At 41.6% G+C, this 19,531-nt stretch overlaps 1 protein-coding gene across 4 annotated transcripts in view; it reads right to left on the reverse strand.

Annotated features, from left to right (window-relative positions):
- NELL1 (neural EGFL like 1) overlaps positions 1 to 19,531 on the reverse strand; it is a 274,787-nt gene that overhangs the window by 121,424 nt on the left and 133,832 nt on the right. For all 4 annotated transcript variants that reach the window (XM_040068216.2, XM_040068214.2, XM_040068215.2 and 1 more), the window contains exon 13: positions 16,157 to 16,282. In XM_040068216.2, coding sequence (XP_039924150.1) covers positions 16,157 to 16,282 — 126 coding nt within the window. The remainder of the gene's footprint in view (positions 1 to 16,156; positions 16,283 to 19,531) is intronic.

The raw sequence follows: 19,531 nt of genomic DNA on the forward strand, positions 1-19,531 counted from the left end.
GGAGATCCCTCCTCTCCTCTTCACCGAAATGCTGTGGTTAGTTATTCAGAGTTAACGCAGAGAAAGCGTATCTCACAAGTGGAGCGTGTTTAACATGGACAGATGACAGCTTGAGACCAGCCCGTAGTGAAGAGGCAGCTAAACAAGGACTCTCCTAGACTTGAGGGTTTCCCTAAATCTTCACTAACCCCTGTCGGGGAAGTGGCACATTAGGACTGGGTGAGCCAATCACTAGCTCCAGATCCAAAGGAACTTCCATCTTCTGTTTCTGGCAAAAAGAACAGGGACAGTCTCAGCTCATGATGCTATTTTTCACCCTTTTTCTGAACAATTAATGGGGAAGGTTCGTATTTTAAGCTTATCTTTGAAATACTTACTTGGCATTATTACAGCCTGTGACATTGTGTTGTAAGATTTTCACAACCCTTTGAAAGGGAAACACTTATTATTCTGAGATGCTCACTGAGTGCCATGTCACAATGTAGGTTGTAGTACAATAATAAGAATTACTATTGGGGTTTTTTATTTTATTTTCTATCAAGAGATGGCCATTAAGTACAGCAGGATTATCACCTCATCTTGGACATGCCTTTCTCATTTTCTGTGTAGGCTGGAACAGATCACCACATCTTAGCCCAGTGCTGGCATGACAACCACTGGGCCAGGCACAGAAATGTAACAGGATTAAAAGATAACAAATAGCAGTAAAAGGGGAAAAAAAAAAAAAAAAAAAAAAAAAAAAAAACCAAACCAAACAACCAAACCCAAACCTGAAAATGGAGAGGTCCTGAATGATATGCATAGAGGAAGAAAACTCGTAACTCAGATTTCTATCAGCTGTACACAGAAAGAGAAGGCAGCTGGGGAATAAGATAAAAACTAGTTTCATTCGCCATTAAGAAAAGATGCAGGAGGACAAAGACAAGGAACATAATACAATAGCATGCTAATAGCTTTAGATGCTCTGGGGAAAGGAAAAAACTCACTAAGGAGAAACAAATGTAACTCACTTCTGGGGAAAAAAAAAAAAAGAGTTAATATTGAGTCTCAGAAAGAATACACTCTACAGAAAATTCATTTGACTTAGCTAGAACATAATATTTAACAGTGTTTTCTGTAAAGCCAGTAAGTGTATGGTTCATATGTTAAATAAAAACATTAAAAAAGCAAGAAAGCATCTCCAAAAGAAAAACTGTTATTTTTACAAAGTTTTTCATATTATAAAAGATGAGCTAGCTTTTAAATGGTGGAGGAGAATCAAGAACATCATGATCCGCACTACACCACAAGTGCCAAGAAACTACAGAAAAAAATGGCAATGTGATCATTATACAACATCTGAAATTGATGTTTCACTAAGTCTGAACTTTGCTGCCCTCCCACAGCAGTTACATCCAGTTTAAGGGTTAGAATTTTAACACTGATGGACAGGAAAGGAAAAAAACAAAAACAAATAGACAGAGATGTCCACAAGCATTTACCAGAGGAAAAAAAAAAAAAAAAAAAACACCCTTCAATAACATTTTGTATGCTGTTGTCTATTGTAAAACCAAGGTAACTGATTCACAAAAATACTAAGATACTCAACACTCTCCTGAAATATCTTGAAGGACTGAAATGCAAACATCTAATTACTACTGGTGGTGGTGTTCAACACTCCTCAACTGTGATTCTCCTTTAACTGAGGGCAGATTTGGATTAGTTGTTAGGAACAAATCCTTCCCTGTGAGGGTGGGGAGGCCCTGGCACAGGGTGCCCAGAGAAGCTGTGGCTGCCCCTGCGTTCCTGGAAGTGCCCAAGGCAGGGTTCAACAACCTGGGACAGTGGAAGGTGACCCTGCCCATGGCAGGGAGGGTGGAACCAGCTGATATTTAAGTCCCTTTCCACCCAAACTGTCTAGCATTCCTTGTTACATCTAACAGGTTGGTTTAAACCGCAGCAAGTTCACCTAATCTAACTGGGTTGGATATTTCATAATAACCTGACTGCCTTTCCAGAGACAATCTTACTTTTATCATCTCTAAAGCAATCACATTTTTGTATTAAACTTAAAATGTAAGGACATTGGAAATAATGTATTGCGGCCAATTGAAATTATACCAACAAATAGCATTTGAGGGATTTAAACAGATAGCAGCAATTATCCTCCTCTTTGTAGAGCATGAAAGTGATAAAAAATGATTATTTCTTCAAGATCACTACAATATTCATGTATCTACTTAACTTTCTTCCTTGGAAGGTCCCATTTGTTTTCTTTAGAATTGAATAAAACTATTTTAAAGATTATGATTGTTCAGTACTTATGAGAAAATTAATAGCAGCTACGACAAAGGTATGCAAAATGAGTAACAGAATGTAGAATACTCTTACCCAGTATTAATAAAAAGGCTCTCTTGCCTAGTGAAATTAAAGGGGAAAAAAAAATCAGGGTGGACAGATAGAAACACTCATTTTGCAGAACAGGTCTAACTGATAAAATACTTTGGACAGTATTGAATTTAAGTCAAATAATATTCAAAATAGTAGCCCCTTAATGAACACGAGTAGCACAAATCATCTTGCTAGCTAGAATTTAATTATGAAATTATTGATTCTTATGGTTCAAGGCACAAAATTATCATTAGCTGGAACCAAGGAAAGGGATTCCTTCTGTGATATATTATAGTTGCAGGGGGTGCCGTATTTTCTCTGAAACAACCAACTCTACTGACAGAGAATAAATACAAGGTCAACTGCAGGTCAAGATGCCAGGTTCAAATAAAAAGGTAATTAATTTTATCTGGGAAATAAATAAATAAATACATACATACATATATTAAAAAAACACCACAAAAACCCCCACCCACATTAACTTTGCTATCTGAAGAGATCTTGGGCAGGAGGATGTCCAGGATTGCCATCTACAGCTGGGGGCCTTCCAACTTACAGCGGTTTAATTATTTCTTCTTGAAGAGTTCCTGAGTTGAGCTGACACAAGACCAAGTTGTTGACCGAGCTGACACTCGGTTCTGTTGTGGGATGGAGGAGGAGTGGGCAGCTGCCCTTCCTGCCCTCACCTGAGCAGGATGGCTCCAAGTCGTTCCGGCAGGTGTCCCACAGGAGGTGACCGAGTTTGCCCTCCGTGCTCTTCCTCCTGCTGGCTCTTCACTGACACAGGGCACCCAGCAACCACACAAATACAGACATCCCTGGAGGCAGAAGGGTGGATGGAAACCCTCCAGCTACTGCACCTGCGTTTGTCTTCCTCAGGAAGACTCGAGTACAGGGATGCTCAGAGGGCTGGCGCACCTCTCCTGTGAAGACAGGCTGAGAGAATTGGGGCTGTTCAGTGTAGGAACAGGGTAAAAAGCTGGCGTGTCATTTCCTCTAAGTGCAGCTAACAAGCCATCTGTAAATTCCCTTGTGAAGCTATTTTGAGAATGAGAAATTCCTTTAGCGCAGCAATCTATTCTGAGGGGGAAAAACAAGCGCACCTGTGGTAACAAGGGATTTGTCCCATGAGAATCAGTAGAGAAAATAAGTAAACAATCCAAGAATAGACAGATTTGATGGACAAGTAAGATACCTTTTACTAACCAACAGAACAATTAACAAGAAAGCTATTAACCAATTAGAAGTTACCCTCAAGGTTTGTAAAAATTGCATAAAAGACACCACGGGGCCATAATAAAGAACCTTGTGAAGATTTTTACCGTGTCATTCTATGCATCGTGACCATCCCAACAACAACAGTTCAGTCTGGAGAAGAGAAGTTCCTGGGGAGACCTTAGACTCCCTTCCAGTACCCTAAGGGGGCTATAGGAGAGCAGGAGAGGGACTTGGGACTAGGACATGGAATGACAGGGCACAGGAGAACGGCTACAAACTGAAGGAGGGTGGGTTCAGACTAGGTGCCAGTAAGAAATTTTTTCCTGTGGAGGGAGGTGAGGTAGTGGAAGAGGTTGTCGACGTAAGTTGGATGGATCCCCCATCTCTGGAAGTGTCCCCAGTAGTGTTTCACTTTTAGCAGCAGCAACAACAGGAAAAAAGGTAAAGGAATCTACATTATCAGATGCCACATACAGCTTACCTGATCTTGGAAAAGTTAGAAATCCCAGATCCAGGGAGAGAAGTGTCACCTGGACTGGATTTTGAACTTTCTCTCAGGAACAGAATAAATTGAGTTTCCTAAGTGTGGAGTGAATCAGTCAGAAGATTTTTGTTAGTGATTTAACATGCCAGCCAGGGAAACAGGGAATGTGGTTTACCTCCATATAACCACCCTCATATGAACATCAGAGGGTCTGGGGGACTCTTAAGAGCACACAGTGAAAGCGCACTGAGCAGGCACTTTTTCAAAAAAGGGTAACCTTATATGCCATGCTAGAATGGCACTACATTTTGAATGCCTTTGCTTTATTGCAAAGCTGGTTTTGTGGCCCAATTATAACCGAGGCTGCAGTTCAGAATTGGATAAATACCAAGGAATCTGAGACCAAGTCTCCAAAGATCAGAGGATTCCTCTGCACCTTTGGGGAGCGTGTGTGCCTAAATATGTGCATCCTTAATTTACTGTTTGAAGAAGAATTTGCTGTGTCAGGTGCCCCACTTCTAACATTTGCGCTATTTTGAAAGCGAAAGGCCAACAACAAACCAGCCAAAAACTAGCATAAAGGACAAATGCTGGTAGATAGCTCAGCATTATGAAAAATCCTATTCATTAAACTTTATGAAATAGGACCCTTTGTTATGACAAGCACAAAGCAGACTAAACCAAATCCCTAGGATCCTGAAAGCATGGAAACTTTCCTTCTTCATAAATAAAGAGGAAAAATGTACTTTTTCCTTGCAGGCCATTAAGCTGTCTCTCCACTGACATCCTTATCCTTTACTTGGCAGCCCTCTTTTCTGGCCCCCTCTGCTATCATCTGAAAAGCCTTCCCCAAAACACCTTATTATCTCAGCACAGCAGCATGAACTGTACTTTGTAAAAATTAACTTTATTTGTAAACCCTGAAAAGGAAAATAAAATAAACCCCAAAAAACTAAGCACACAGAAATTGCAGCAGACCATTTTAATGGGAACACAATTAGCAAGACTCTGTCATTCATTTGCCCAGCTCTGTCCCACTTCTCTGACAATGAAGAATGAGAGCTATTTCTGTAAGAGTCATAAAAGTCCCCAGTTTGAGCAATTATTACATGCAATCATGTAACTAAATAGGAAGTTTCATACTGGGAGGCAAAAAGCCTACAGTAGAAAGGATGAAAATATTAACTACAAAGTGATAGATCAAAGCACTTCTCCTTCCCCCCATCCCTGTACTATTCCCAAAGGCTGTATTTCTTTAGGACCAAGCAAGTCTGCCTGCCAGTGTCAGCTCCTCTACACCCTTTAAAATTATTTCACGAATATTTCAAGAAGGCAGCAGCACCAGATTTATGGTTATTGACTAATGTTTACAAACACAGGACTAAATTTAGGAATCTAGGATATCTGGTTATCAGACACACTGACATTCCCCTGCAGTATTACCCACACTGTATCTCAACAGTCTTGCTCAGAGACAGAACATAAAGGTCCTCCAAAACCAGAATTAAACCATCCATAAAGAGACAAATCACACTGCACACCTTCAGAGCCACAGGCACTCTTCCTCATCCCCTTAATGCACATATTTCTCCCGAAAAAAAGCATTTTTTAACTTATCTCTGAACACGCAGAACCAGCAAAGCAAGAGCTGGACGATCCACAATGCATTTCTAAACAGTGCTACCACCAAACCCCAACCACTTCAAACAAATTACAGGTGCTCATCATTGAACCAGGGTCCCCAGGTCTTTCAGTATCTCAGAATGTGATCCTTTGATCACCTGCACACAGTAAAAGACATTCAAGAATCAATAGCTGTTAATAAAATATTAGCTTTCTCCCAATCAATATGCACATAACTATGAAATATTCAGCACAGGTATAAAAGTGAGATCATAGCAAAATGACAAGTGTTAATACACTGTTTCATTGTGTACAAAATGCAGATTTAGATTAAAAAAGGAGAAAACAACCCAAGGCATGCTAAAGCCTTTGTCACACACATTTCTCACTGTCACAAAAGCCCATCAGATGTAAGAACCATGAACTTTATGGAAAATTTTCTGTTCAGCTTAACAAGCTTTATGGAATTCCTTTGTTTCATAAGTAAAAGCCTTACTCTGGAAATCATAAATCCAAGCAGCAAACACAAAGGCACAGTAGCAGAGCAGCAAAGTGCTGCACATTTCACAGGTCTGTCACTCGTCAGGCTGTTTTCATCCACCTTCACACACTGCCTTTCAGGAGATACACACCTGTCAAACCCAAATAAACACACTGCAGGTTCTTGGCCTTTCTACACATCCAGAGATTGCATCCCAGATCATTTCCACCACTCCTTACATTGAATAGGTACTTATAGGAATTTGGCACTCCTCTGATCCAATGTGAACGAGCTCCTCTCGCTCTGCGGGGGATTTCTCTGGAAGAAATTCATGTGTATGTGCCACACCCTGCACAGTCTTGGGACAAACACTGCAAGATGCACACAGGCATACTGGAGGGAGTATTTGAGCCTTTTTTCCTAGCACTTTCCAGCAGCCTTGTGCTCCTTATTACTCAAATCAGACAAGCCATGGAATCCACTCGAGCACCACAAGCAAACACTACACACATTCTGTACTTGGCCATCAGTCATCCGTCAACTCCTCTCCGCATAGCTGAACAATGTCTTTGGACAGAACAAAGAGGACACAGCAAACAGAGAACTCCTGTCCAGCATGGCCAGCGCTGGGCCTGGCTCACCAGCCTTTGGAAGCAGACATTAACACAGCCTGGGACTCAGAATCACCATGGGAGGTTTGGGCCACATCTATCTGTCTGCCTTGCCAACCCCACACACCTTGCACCTCTCCTCTCACCGGGGACCACTCCTGAGAGCATCTTCTTTGACACACAACAACAACAACCTCACAGTTCAGAGTGAAAAATCCTTCTGTAAGGCACTGAAAGTCCAGGGGCAAAGACCCAGAAGTTTTTCAAAAGAAGATGTGAAGTTAAGAAGAAGAGCTAATGGTATTGCTGCTGCACTGCTCAGCCCCAAAACTAAAAATAGTCCTTTAGGTCTCAGATGAGAAGATGAAAGCATACTCACGAAAAGATATTCCAAATATTAAAATGGAGTGCAAATATAAAGGTCAAAGCGTCCTCTGTGTTCACCGGGAGTATGACAAGAGGTGACAGGTTTAAATTGTGGCTAGAGAGATTTAAAGGGAGCCATTAAGGAAACCTCTCTGAACGGCTGAGTAAGGCACACACACAAAAAGGGAATTAAAGTGCTTTCCTCGTTGAAATAGTTTGTGCTTTTTTAAGAACAGATAAGACAAAGGCTGTTTCAGAGCCCATGGATCCTGCCTTGAGGAATGGTGAGCCTGATGCCCTCCTCTATGATTCAGTTACTCCCTTGATTTGGTAGGAGAGTTCAATTCCGCGTCTGAAGAACAAAGAGTTTGTTACAAATGGTATCTCGAAACAGAATACAGATTGGGAAATTTTTTACATGTTTGGACAAAGGAGATGACAAACCCTGGCAGTTATATCTCCAAAAAGATCAGAACATGATTGAGTAAACTCCTTCCCAAAAGCAAGTTGCACTCCTTAAGGCATTCACGCTTACTGGGGGAGCAGATGACTAAAACATGAGAGCTCTTTGCTTCCAGCCACTGGCATCGATCCTGCAGCTGCTGCATGTTTGTGAGATAGCACGTTCCCACTAAGAAATTAGTCTGGGGGCTCTCTTTCTATCCCTCATCTCTCCGACTGTTCGTAGCAATTGGCGCATTTAGGGATCGAGAATTCTTATGCCGTAAAAATGGATTCGGTCCTGTCGTATCGAGGAGAAATCCTGCAGTAAGAGAGCTCAGGACAAGTGCTGACCAGGAGACATGGCTTGCCCTTGTTGTCTCTTTAGATAGACAGCTTCATTCATGAAGCTTGACTGAATATTAAATCAATAATATTATTTTTTATGCTTAATGCTTAAGTTCATGCATAAGTGTGAATGTACGTAGGCAAAACAATTTAAAATACCGCATTTTTGTGACAGCTTATATACCAGCACAAAAGGCTTCAGCTAAGAAACCATGTAAAAATGCTGATTATGCCCAAGTCAAGAAATACAACCATCAGCATGATTTGCGGTCAGCTGTTTAATTAATTTTAGTATTAATAAAGTTACAGAAAATCAATGTGTCAAAAGGACTTGAAAGGATTACCAACTACTCGGGACAAATTAGCAACACTTCCTTGCCTAGAGCACAGGAAAGCACAAAGATGTTTAATTAAACTATTTACCAGTGAGAAATTAAAATCACTGTAAATATTGCATTTTTAGTGCTTTTTTTCCCTCTGATTGAAAGCACTTAGGAGCAAATAACATCCCATTTTCTAATGCCACTTTTTTTTTAAAGGAAGGAATGTAAAAAAAAGTTGCAGTCGAATCCAGCAAGGCCATGAAATGAAGGTGAAGTCAGGAACAAAAGAATGTAACGTGGCATTTAAAATTAGAGGACTGGGGAATAATTCAACTCCAAAGCAACAAAAGACGTTACAAAACTGCACGGAAAAAGGAAGAAGAAGATTTATAACATAAAGGCCACATGGTTACTCAGGGCTCATGCACACTGTGCTTCAATGAACTGCTATTGTTTCTTGTGAAAATGTCAATATCTATAAAAATAAACCTCACTGTTCACTGAATTCTTGCTGCTATAAGTCTGCGTTTTTCCCATATCTAATTTATCTGACTCTTTACTAGACTCCCCAGTGCTTGTCACTGTCTCCGCATGAATTTGGGCAAAACGCTCCAGTTCTCTGTGCCTCAGCTTCCCTCTTCCAAAAGAGCAATTAAATGCTTATCAGGCTTCAAGGGATGCATGGAGGAGCTACTTTATCTGTGTTAGTACAGCATTCCCTGACAATACAGAAGAATCAGTCCTTTTAGGATTGTTAAAATAAGAGCTTCCCCGCGGCAACAGTGCACCAGTTATGTCTCTGTGGGACTTATCTAAAGCCAAAATGAATGCCATTGAACGCTTTCCCCCGCGTTAACGGGGTTTGAGTCAAAACCTCTGCGACTGTCAGCCGGCTGATGCAGAGCTGCTCGGGTTCTGTTTTGCTGGATTCATTTAATACACTTCCAGTCTTCTGTTGACTCGTCCTGCAGAGCAAAGCGATGCTCTGAAGCAGGCAATGCCCACCACCACACAGATTGCCTGCTGCTGAACCTGGCCAACAGCCCTCCAAGGGACTTCAAACAAACGTTTCTGCATTTCAAGGCAACTCACACTAAATCACACAGCAGTTCTGGGAGCAGAGCTGCTATTGACTGCAGTTCAAACAAAGAAGTCCCACTTAACACTGGGAGCTGAGTCCTGCCCTGCCTTACAGCACCTGACATTAAAGGGCTCCGGTGAGTAGAGATCAGCGTAAAAATGTTTTGTGCCTGCTGAGTTAGCACAGGGCAAGGTATCATCCATTCAGGCTGTCTGACAACCAATTTCCAAGTGCGTTTGAAAACGCTTGAGTATTGAGCTGAAGATGCGCAGTGAGAAGACCTGCACACGAGGCTCCTACAAAGACCGTGGTCTGTCCTCCGTGTGCAGTGACAGAGCGGATCCCAAGGAAGGGAACACATACTGGTTCCAGGCAGAACCAGGGGGTCCAGATCTACCTGAGGTCCTCATCCCCAGTCAGACCTATTGTGGTGAATATCTGATACCTAATCTAGAAACAGTGACATAACTACGACCCCAACCTGAGCCATATTTTCATCATTTTTCTGGAGAAGTTTGGCAAGTTTGTTGAGATCGACCTGCAGCCCATGGAGCTCACACCAGGGCAGCTGGACGGCTGAGAGGAGGCTGTGAACCCACGGGAGGTCCATGCTGGAGCACAATTCCAGCAGGGATCTGCCAACCTATGGAGAGAGGAGCTCACGCCGGAGCAGGTGTCCTGGCAGGACTTGTGACCCTGTGAGGAACTCAGGGGGAGCAGCCTGTCCTTGAAGGACTGCACCCCAAGGAAGGCTGGCCCACGTTTGTGAGGAAGGCTTGCCTGTGGGATGGGTTCACGCTGGAGAAGTTTCTGGAGAGCTGTCTCCCATGGGAGGGAGCCTGTGCTGGGGCAGAGGAAGGACTCCTCTTGTGTGCAGCATCAGGAGAAGCAGGTGACGAACTGACCGTAACCCACATCTCCATCTCCCTGCACCACCGGCGGGAAGAGCTCAGGAAGGGAGGAGGGATGGGGAGCAGGTGTGTGGGAAATTGTAGAAGTAAGAAGACTTTCAGAAGCTGTGAAAACAGGCCTTAGGAACAGAAAGAGCAGAGAACTTAGAGTTAGCTGCAGTACAGCAAGCAAGGACATAAAACAATGGTTTGAGTTCTTAGGTTTAGCTAAGACGGACCTTAAGACTGCAGAAAAATTTGCTTAGCAAGATAGCAGAAGGTTTTAAGCTTATTAATGGAGTGTTGTGTATTGTTAATAGAAAGCAAATAAACAAGCATTGTTTGAAGCAGGTGCAGGTGTGCTTTCAGTGACTGGCAGAACAATTGTCTGTAAGCTTTAGCAACGTGCTATTGGCTGGGAAACTTTTAAAATGCCCTGTAACAAAGAGAACTTTGGCTGCTGCTGGCAGGACATGAGCTGTTCCCATCTCTCAACTGTCTCACCTTGTTACAAGGCTGATGTCACAATAAAACACAAGGAATATCCCCCAGCAGTCCCGTCCTGTTTGTGCAAGCTCCAACACAGAGTGTTTTTATGGTCTGTCTATACTTCTCATTATCCTGCTCCGATTTTGTTAGTAATGAATTCAATTAATTCCTCTAATTTGAGTCAGTTTTGCCCATGACAGCATTTGGTGAGTTATCTCTCCTGATGAATCTCTGCTATATTTTCCCTCCCGTGCCCAGCTGCAGAGGGAAATAGAGATAGAGAGGCTTTGGTGGGTTCCAGGAATCCTGCCAGGGTCACCCAACTAAGCAAGGTCCTAATGATATCCTCTAGAACAGCAAGATCTGAAGAGGGCTCCTGCACAAAACAAACCTGAAAACTATTCCACCATAGACCTGCCTTCACTGCCCGCTGCCCCAGACTCGTGTTTTCAGATAGCAGACAAATCTATCAGTTCACCAACCCCAGCCCACCACCAGAACAGCTGTAACATTTGTTTACTGACCTCCCTGAACATCCAAGTCCCAGCGCAGCACTTTGAAAGCGCAAGTCCCACACCAAAAATAACCACGCTGCTTCCCGGAATGCTAATTCCGTTCTCAAAGAAGAAACAGTGGAAAAGGTCACTGGATTAGATTTCAGAAAACAGCGCTGTCTTTCAAAGAGTAACTGTATTATCAATCATCCCCTAAAAGCTTTTGTTCAGGTCTTTCACAAACACACACATTGATTCTGGATGTGAGGCCAGCAACCCGCCCTCTGAGATTGCCACTTCGCTCTGGTGAAACTTGCTGCATTATTAGTATTATTATGGGGTCAACTGCACCACCTTGAACCTGACAGGTAAACCCCAGCAACAAAAAGACAAAGGCATCAATTTCAGTAATAGCTAACAATTTGAACGTTTGTTCTAAGCGTAGCGGGGAATTTCTGCACTTGAGCTGCTTGTCACAGACAGGGGAGGGGAAGAAGGGAAGAGAAAGAAAGAGGGTTTCTGATTTTTTTTTTTCTTGTGAAAATGAGACTTCTCAGAACTCTTATGTGCTTCAAGCACGACTTTTCTAATACCATGCTGCAGAAGGGCTTGTTCTGAAAAGTGCAGTACATTCAAAGCTGAATGCTGCCCCAGAAACCACACAGGATGGAAGCGAAGGACTTACGGGATAACCTGTCAAAATCATTAGCTTTTCTTACTCCCTCTTCTCTGCCCATACTGTAAATCAAATTACAATATAAACCCAAGACTAAGATGTATATTCTAAAACTTCTTCTAAATAATAGATCTCTATGTAACATCCATTCCTTCACAGAATTAGAATAGCAAACTGTGTGCTCTGAAAACACTCCCTGTTTCTGTGGTAGATAAAGACTCACTTTTCGCAAGCGACACACAAATATTTTAGCGACTCGTTGCTTTGAGAAGCCAAAGGTTAAAGAAATTCTGGGAATGCCATCACAGCAAATGAGGACTGAAAGAGGGTTAAAAGCACTATTGAAACATTCTGCAGAACAGTAAAACATGGAGGTGGATTATCTTCACAGAGAAAAACACCTGCCAGCATAGCTTTGGTGCCTAGAGGAGGGTGCTTGCATAGGTCTCACCCCAGTTTGGCAGGATGGGTACTGCTGACATGTTGGATGGCCAGAGAACTGTCCATCCTGCTTCTTGAAATGATAAAACGGGTCAAGACAGTCTCAAGTCCAAAGGAGGCTTCTGCATTTAAAAGAATGGCCATGAGTAACACGTGGAAACAGAGAACGAAAAATCTCACGGCAGTCTCATTTGAAAAGGTCTTTAAGCTTATTATATAATATGTGAATATTTGTAGTAAATTTAAAAAAAAAAAACCAAACCCTCAAAGAAAAAACAAACACAAGCAAACAAGAAAACCCCAAATCAAATGAAATACAGTGTTCAGGCCCAGTAGTGACTCATAAAATGAAACTTATTCTTCAAATGACTGCAGGATTTGAGGAAGTTTTTGGTGTCCCATGAAGCCCCAAGGAGAACGTTGCAAAATTAGTCATTGTTTTTAAAATGGCTATAGTAGCTGCTAAAGGCCAGGAATGTTTTTTTGTGATCATTGTGATTGTCTTCATAGAAAATGCCAGCATTATGCAAAAGGAGATGAAACCTACCCACACTGCTTTCTCTTCCTAGCAGCATGACATATGTGGTCATTACAGGTAACTTATGGCTTATTAAGATGAAAAAGCATTTGCATACTTGATTGAATGGCAGTGAGATACAGGAACTACATATTCCACTTTCAAGCTCCAGAAAATCATACACGTGAATTTTTAAAATCATACCAGAGAACAGATGAAGCCCATCAAAATAAAAGTCTTGTATTCTTGGTGCGTAATTTATCACACTTCAAAATGCATAAAATGAAATAATGTGCTTCTGAAGTAAACTCCCAAACTGCTATGTTAGAGGAAAGCAACCCAAGAGAACTTATTTTTCAACAAGCAACCAGGGTAAAAACATGTGAGAATCAATCAAATGCTTTAAATTAGCAGATTCCAGCAAATGAGAACATCTGGAGCAGCAAATCTTGCTGCCAGTTTCAGAACGGACAAGACCGTGATTTACTAGAGAACAGATAAACAACCTCTCAGGGCCACAGGAGGAGACTGAAAAGCAGGTTCCTATCCCAGGGAAACTTTTCTTAATAAAACCATCTTTCACCCAAGAATTGTTTTGGGGGAAAAAAAAAACCCAACAACTTTCAGCAATCTCAAACCTGTACAAATTAGTTTAATTTCATTAAGATCCAGTCTTTCAAAGAAAATACTGGAAGCAGCATATTTAAAATTCAGCAATATCCAAACAAATTTTACTTTGCTCAATTCAAACTGACACAGCATTTCACCAGTCGCTCCATTTCCTTCTAAAAAGATAACTTCCCCTCAAAATCAAATTGAAACATTTCATTCAGTGTAAAAATTGTTTCTGATTTCCACCTTCCATGTAGTTCCCACCTTTTGAAAGCTACCAGAGCTGGGGGAATCAACCACCAAGCACATGCCTGCCCAGCAACATACAGAATCTGCTCAACTGTAAATATACAGGTTTTTTCAACTCTAAACTATACCTTGATTAATTCAACTCAGGCTTCCCAAAACATGATGCCTCCTGCTCTATAGAAAAATCTCTGCTTTAGGGTTAGCAGTGTATAAAATGCAAGCAGCGCCATGCATGTGCCTTAAGCACTTACAACTGAAACTTCATCTTTATTCTGAACTTTACCCCATACAGACACAATTCTAACCAGAACACCAAGCCATCTCAGGCTTCCAGATTTGTCTTCAAACACATGGCTCAATAACAAGAAAATTTCTCATCTATTTGGTTTGAATAAAGAGTAACAAAATTTTAAAGACCTGAGTAATAGCTACAGTCTATTGTGCCTGCTAAACATTTGTTACCAGTGTAAGGAGAAATTACATCAGTATTTGCTGTCTGATTTTTTTTTTATTATTATTGCTTTTTTTTAATCACTACCATTACTGCTAAAAGTCTGTTTAAGCATAATGCGAAATACAAAGGCAGGATTAGTGCCTCTATTGCACAGCATTTCTTTTAACCACATTTAATATTATAACAAACATTTATTTCTAGATACAACAGGCAATGAACCAAGTTTCTCCTGATCTATGTAACACGCTTGTTCTGCTTTTTAATGACTATGTAAAAAATGAAGTGGCTTTTGCAAGACATAAACCTGCAAGAAATAGCTGTTTCTCTCTTTCCATTATTTGTTCTTTTACCTGCACTGCATTCTTTGTGTGCACGCACTTTAAGTGAACGTTCCCTCATTACTGTCAAGCAACCTGTCTTGCTACTTCACACTTTCCTGGTGCATCACAAACACCTTGCTTCCTACACCCTTTGCACGCCTAATGACAGTGCCTCGCTGGAAAGAAAGGCACGTTAGGAAATTACTAGAGCATGGATGGAAAAGAAAGAGTCAGATTATCAAAACCACTCTCCCCAACGCTGTGAAGGTTGATACCTCACCCAGCACAGAATTTAAGGTCTGATTCTGTCGTGTCTCATTGTAAAAGATTCAGAAAAACTGCAAAGAGACAGATTACATGGAAATAATGACTCTTCGGGCAAAATACAAATCAGCTTCCTGACAGCTACTTAGTACCAGCCTATCTCAAGAGGTGGGCAGGACTTTCCTACAGTTTTATAAATTATATAACATTAGCTAAAAGACATGCTGTCATCAGGAAAGCCAACGTTTCCTATGAGCTTCCCTAAGGATAACACGCATTACAACGCAGTTATTCTGTGCCAAAAATCACTCTCATGTTGAATATTCCTGTGCCATCTTTCAGCTTCAGAAAACAGCTCACCCAACACCATTCTAAACATGGTACTGGGTGCAGCTGGTTTATACCCATTTTAATAAACCTACCTGACCTTTTCCTCCTTCACATGACAGGTGCACCATCAAAATAATCCCCAAATCAGACTTTCTGGAGTGTTGTCATTGAACGATGTTATCCAGCTAGACAGAGTTGGGACCAGCAGTTCCTCTAATTTTTCTGAGACTGCCAGAGAAGGTCCCTTAAAAATCCTTAAATGGAAATGAGGCTCTACCTAGTTTCCACTAGGAATTTTTAGAGCTCATTCAGCAGACTAGTATCTTAAAAAAAAAAAAACAACAACTAGATTTATTGTGTAATGCTACCACTTGCTGTCTTTTCTAAACAGCATGTCATAGCTCTTCAGACACTAATTCTCAGCATTAACAACAATTTCCAAACAACCTAAATAATAACTGGATTTAAGAACTTTACACGTTTCAGTTTTCCTTTTGCATATTTGACTTGGCTCTGTCCAGAAAGCTTCTCCTCCTGGGTAACTTCAACCCACTGAGCAGTTTCAGATGGTTATTAATTTTTATCTCCATTACAGTCTCATAAGCCATGAGTGCTACAGCACTTCTAGCTAACAAACTAAAAATGGCCCTTATCTCTCTCTTTACAAAGCCTTTTAAGGACAAACTGTCCAATTAAGAAATGACACCTGAATTATTTTTCCTTTTAACCCAATAACCTACCATCCATGGCCCACAATGCGGATTTTTCTATCCAATTACAAAATACCACCCAGACCCAGGGAGAAGAAGGTGAAAAGGAAGGACTCAGCCTCTGCCTTAAAACCTCCATCTTGCTTTATGTATATATTACTATATTCTAAATCCTTTAACTCTGTGTTTTCCACCCTGTGATATCACACGCTTCTATCCGAACTCCACACCCACAATCCCAGTGCTGTCACTCAATTTTGGAAGCTGTTCCATGGCCTCTGGTGGATGCAGTGTTTGCTTGGGGGTCAGTGCCTGTGAGCACAGAAAGCCTGGAATCCTCAGTGCCCAGGGTTCCACCACTCACCAGTGCAGGAGAAGTCATCCACACGGACGTATCCCGTGACGCAGTCGCAGCGGTAGGACCCGGGCAGGTTAACACACACGGTGTTGGCGTGGCAGTAGTGCATCTTGGCTGCACACTCATCGATGTCTGCAGGGGAGAACCACCCAGGGAAGTTGCAGTCAGACTTAGCAAAATGAATAACGTGACGTTACAGAAAATAAATTCCATTTACAACTCCAAAGGCAATCTGTTTAAACACTAGTACTAAAAAAAAAGGCAAATTCAGTAAAAAATATTCCTCAAAATAGAGCTGAAACTCCTGGATCATAGCAATGTGTTCCTTCCCACAGTTCTTCATGAAACCTTTTTTTAAAAAAAAAAACACTCTGGAAAAGTAACACATATATTTGGTGGTTTTTTGCAGTGTTAAAAACCCAAAACTGATGCAGTTTTCAAACACATAAAATAGTGTCCAAGAAGGCAATACTGAAAATCCTAACTCTTAAAGGCACAGTAACTCCATACAGCATGGTATCAGCTGCAGTGTTGGTCAGACACGGCACACAATGTTTGCCAGGGCTGTGCAGGAGCAGATTCCACAGCCCAGTTGAAGAGTGAGCTCTCCACACCTCCAGATTCTCCCAAGGAGCAGAAAACTTGACCTCATGTCTCTGCTTAAGCAATTTCTATTGCTGCTGCAAATCCAAAATCCAAAACTGTTTTCACAATAGTGACTCAAACCCATCATTTAACTTGCCTGTTTAAATAACTCAAAGCTCTGTGATATCATAAACTGTAAAATCTTCCCCCTTCCTTTTCCACAAAACCAGACATTAAAGTGAAGAATTTTCTTTATTTTCTTCTCAGCAGGATAGATTTTCTGCTTAGCAGCGCAGACTTTACATGAAGTAATTCATGGTTTTCAAAATATTAATTCTAGTGTTACATATGTCCAACACAAAGAAAGATGAATCAGAGCCTTTTTTCCCCCCATTATTTTCTTTCAGTTATTGCTTGCTCACACTCTGGAAAGCTATCAACTGACAACACAGCTGAAGAACCTCCTCAGCTCGTGGAGTGCCAGTGAGTTGGTCACATCCCTCTGCACAGCCATCTACAGTCTCCCTTCTCCATTGTGAGATGCTCCACCCAGGGGAGGAGCCCAGCATTCCTACCTGGATAAAGCCTGAGATTGGGAACAGCAGCACAGCCTGTGTGCACTGGATTCCCAGAGGAACACCAGACCCATCGCAGCACCACTGGACCCTTCTACAGGATCATCTCTGCTCCAGCAGAACCACATCTGGCACTCCAGGAGGAGTTAACTGGGCTGCTCTCAACACCCTGACCAACAGGGTTCTGACTCTGACTCTGACAGTGTTTTTCCTTTTTCTGTTCATTTGGTTTTTTGTACTACTACATTTTTAATATTCCTAGCAAAGAACTGTTATTCCTATTCCCATATCTCTGCCTGAAAAACCCTGGATTTCAAAATCATAATAATTCAGAGGGAGGGGGTTTACATTCTCCATTCCAAGGGAAGCTCCAGCTTTCCCTGGCAGACACCTGTTTTCCCAAACCAAGACACACAGCAAGTGATTGGCACCAAAACATCAGCATTCACCCCAGAACGGGGTGTGAAGTTTAATTGTGCACATTCCGAGTTCTTGGTTACCTAAAATCAGGTATCTTGTTTAACCTTCCCCAACTGAAGCAGCTGCAGTTGAGATACAGCCCCATTTTCCAGGCTCTGAAAATGAAACACATGCCAGCTACGCTCACACTTCCTACGTTACAGACATCTGTCCAGCAGGAGCTACCAGCTAAATCTCTTCATGCTGGCCAGCAAACAGCTGTCAGTTGGCAGCAATTTCTAACTGCTGCCAACTTGGGATGAATTAGAAATCATGGCCTGGAGGCAAAATACTTTGTATACCACTACAAACACCTTAAACCGTCTCATTCTTGCATTTCTGTTGTTTCAGTTGCAGTGCCACTCGATGAAATGAATTTTAAAAAGTCAGGAGCATCAATATGTGGAAGATAAAAGCCAGGAAAAATCCTCCCACATGTCTTGTTATCACACCACTGAGTGCTCGAGCCACTTGGGAAACACTCAGGTGTTGATGTGTGTTCACACTGATCTGCTTGCAGACTATTTTTAATAGGCTTTTGGAGCGTAGCTTTGAGGAGTTTTGCTCTTGCATATCTAATAATTTTCTAGCATAAAAGGAAAAGGAATGAAAAGATGTCTGCAAAGAAAGCAAGAACGTCAAAACAGCAACCAATTCACTTGGAAATTAACCTATGCACTACCCTTCATCTCCAGCTCCTTTACTACACTTCTCTTTACTCCCCCAAGGGGAAGTGAGAGGATTAAAAGTCTCGAAGGTGAAGTAACTTGAACTTTGATTCATAGCAAGAAATGCCCAGATTGCTGTAACAAAAAAAAAAAAAAAAAAAAAAGAGAATACCCAGAGATAAAGAGAAAATTCACTACCTATATGAAAATACTGCCACGAGAGACTATCTCAAAAGGAGACTAAGGACTTCAAGTGATGACTTGACTATAAATAGAAGAATTGAGAAAAACTGGCACTGGGTTGCTGCAGAAGTTCCAGAGCCCAGGAGGAAAAGGCCTGGGCCTAACAAAGGAAGCAGAAATTTAAAAAAAAAAAAAAAAAAAAAAAAAAAAATCGCTTCAAACTTTGTTCATTTATTTAACTGTCTTTTCAATTTTTAAGGGTTACATTTTCCACAAACCCTTTCAGCAATTCAGATTTTCTTCTACCTTTGCAGTATTAGCCTTCCACTAATACCTGCATTTTCTTTAGAGAGAATAACATTGAGAGGTCAAAACTGGCGACAGAATTTTCTTATTAAAGCCTGTAGGGCAACACTAAATCTGTTGCTCTGGATCACAGTGCTACAAATACTTGTAAAAGGTTAGGTATTCATCACCAAAAGCTTTGGGTTTTCACTTAATATTGTTAGAGTAAAGCCCATAAAGCACACAGTGGTACATATCAGCTCAGCTGTAATGGAACTCAAATTGTGATTCATGTGTATGGATTGCCTGTCGCATTTGAAATATTAAAGCTCATCTTCTAGCGGTCTTTGGAGATGACAAAAATACATGATTTATGCTTCTCTCTAGGCTGGTGAAGTAGTTTGTTTTTCTTTTACAAAGGTATACTTATGGTCTTTAAAATGAGACTTGACACGGCGTAATTATCACGCGCACAGCACCAGCTTCCATCTGCATCGGCTCGCACTTTGCAACAGCGGAGACACTCGGGCTCCAGCTTTCAGCGAGGGCTGGAGTGTTGGAGGGTGGGCTGGCCTGGGAAGGGGCTGGTACCCCACTGGAGTCCTCAGCCCCACAAGTGTCTCCCC

The sequence above is a fragment of the Hirundo rustica genome, chromosome 6, assembly GCF_015227805.2.
Source record: "Hirundo rustica isolate bHirRus1 chromosome 6, bHirRus1.pri.v3, whole genome shotgun sequence".
Classification (NCBI taxonomy): Eukaryota; Metazoa; Chordata; class Aves; order Passeriformes; family Hirundinidae; genus Hirundo; species Hirundo rustica.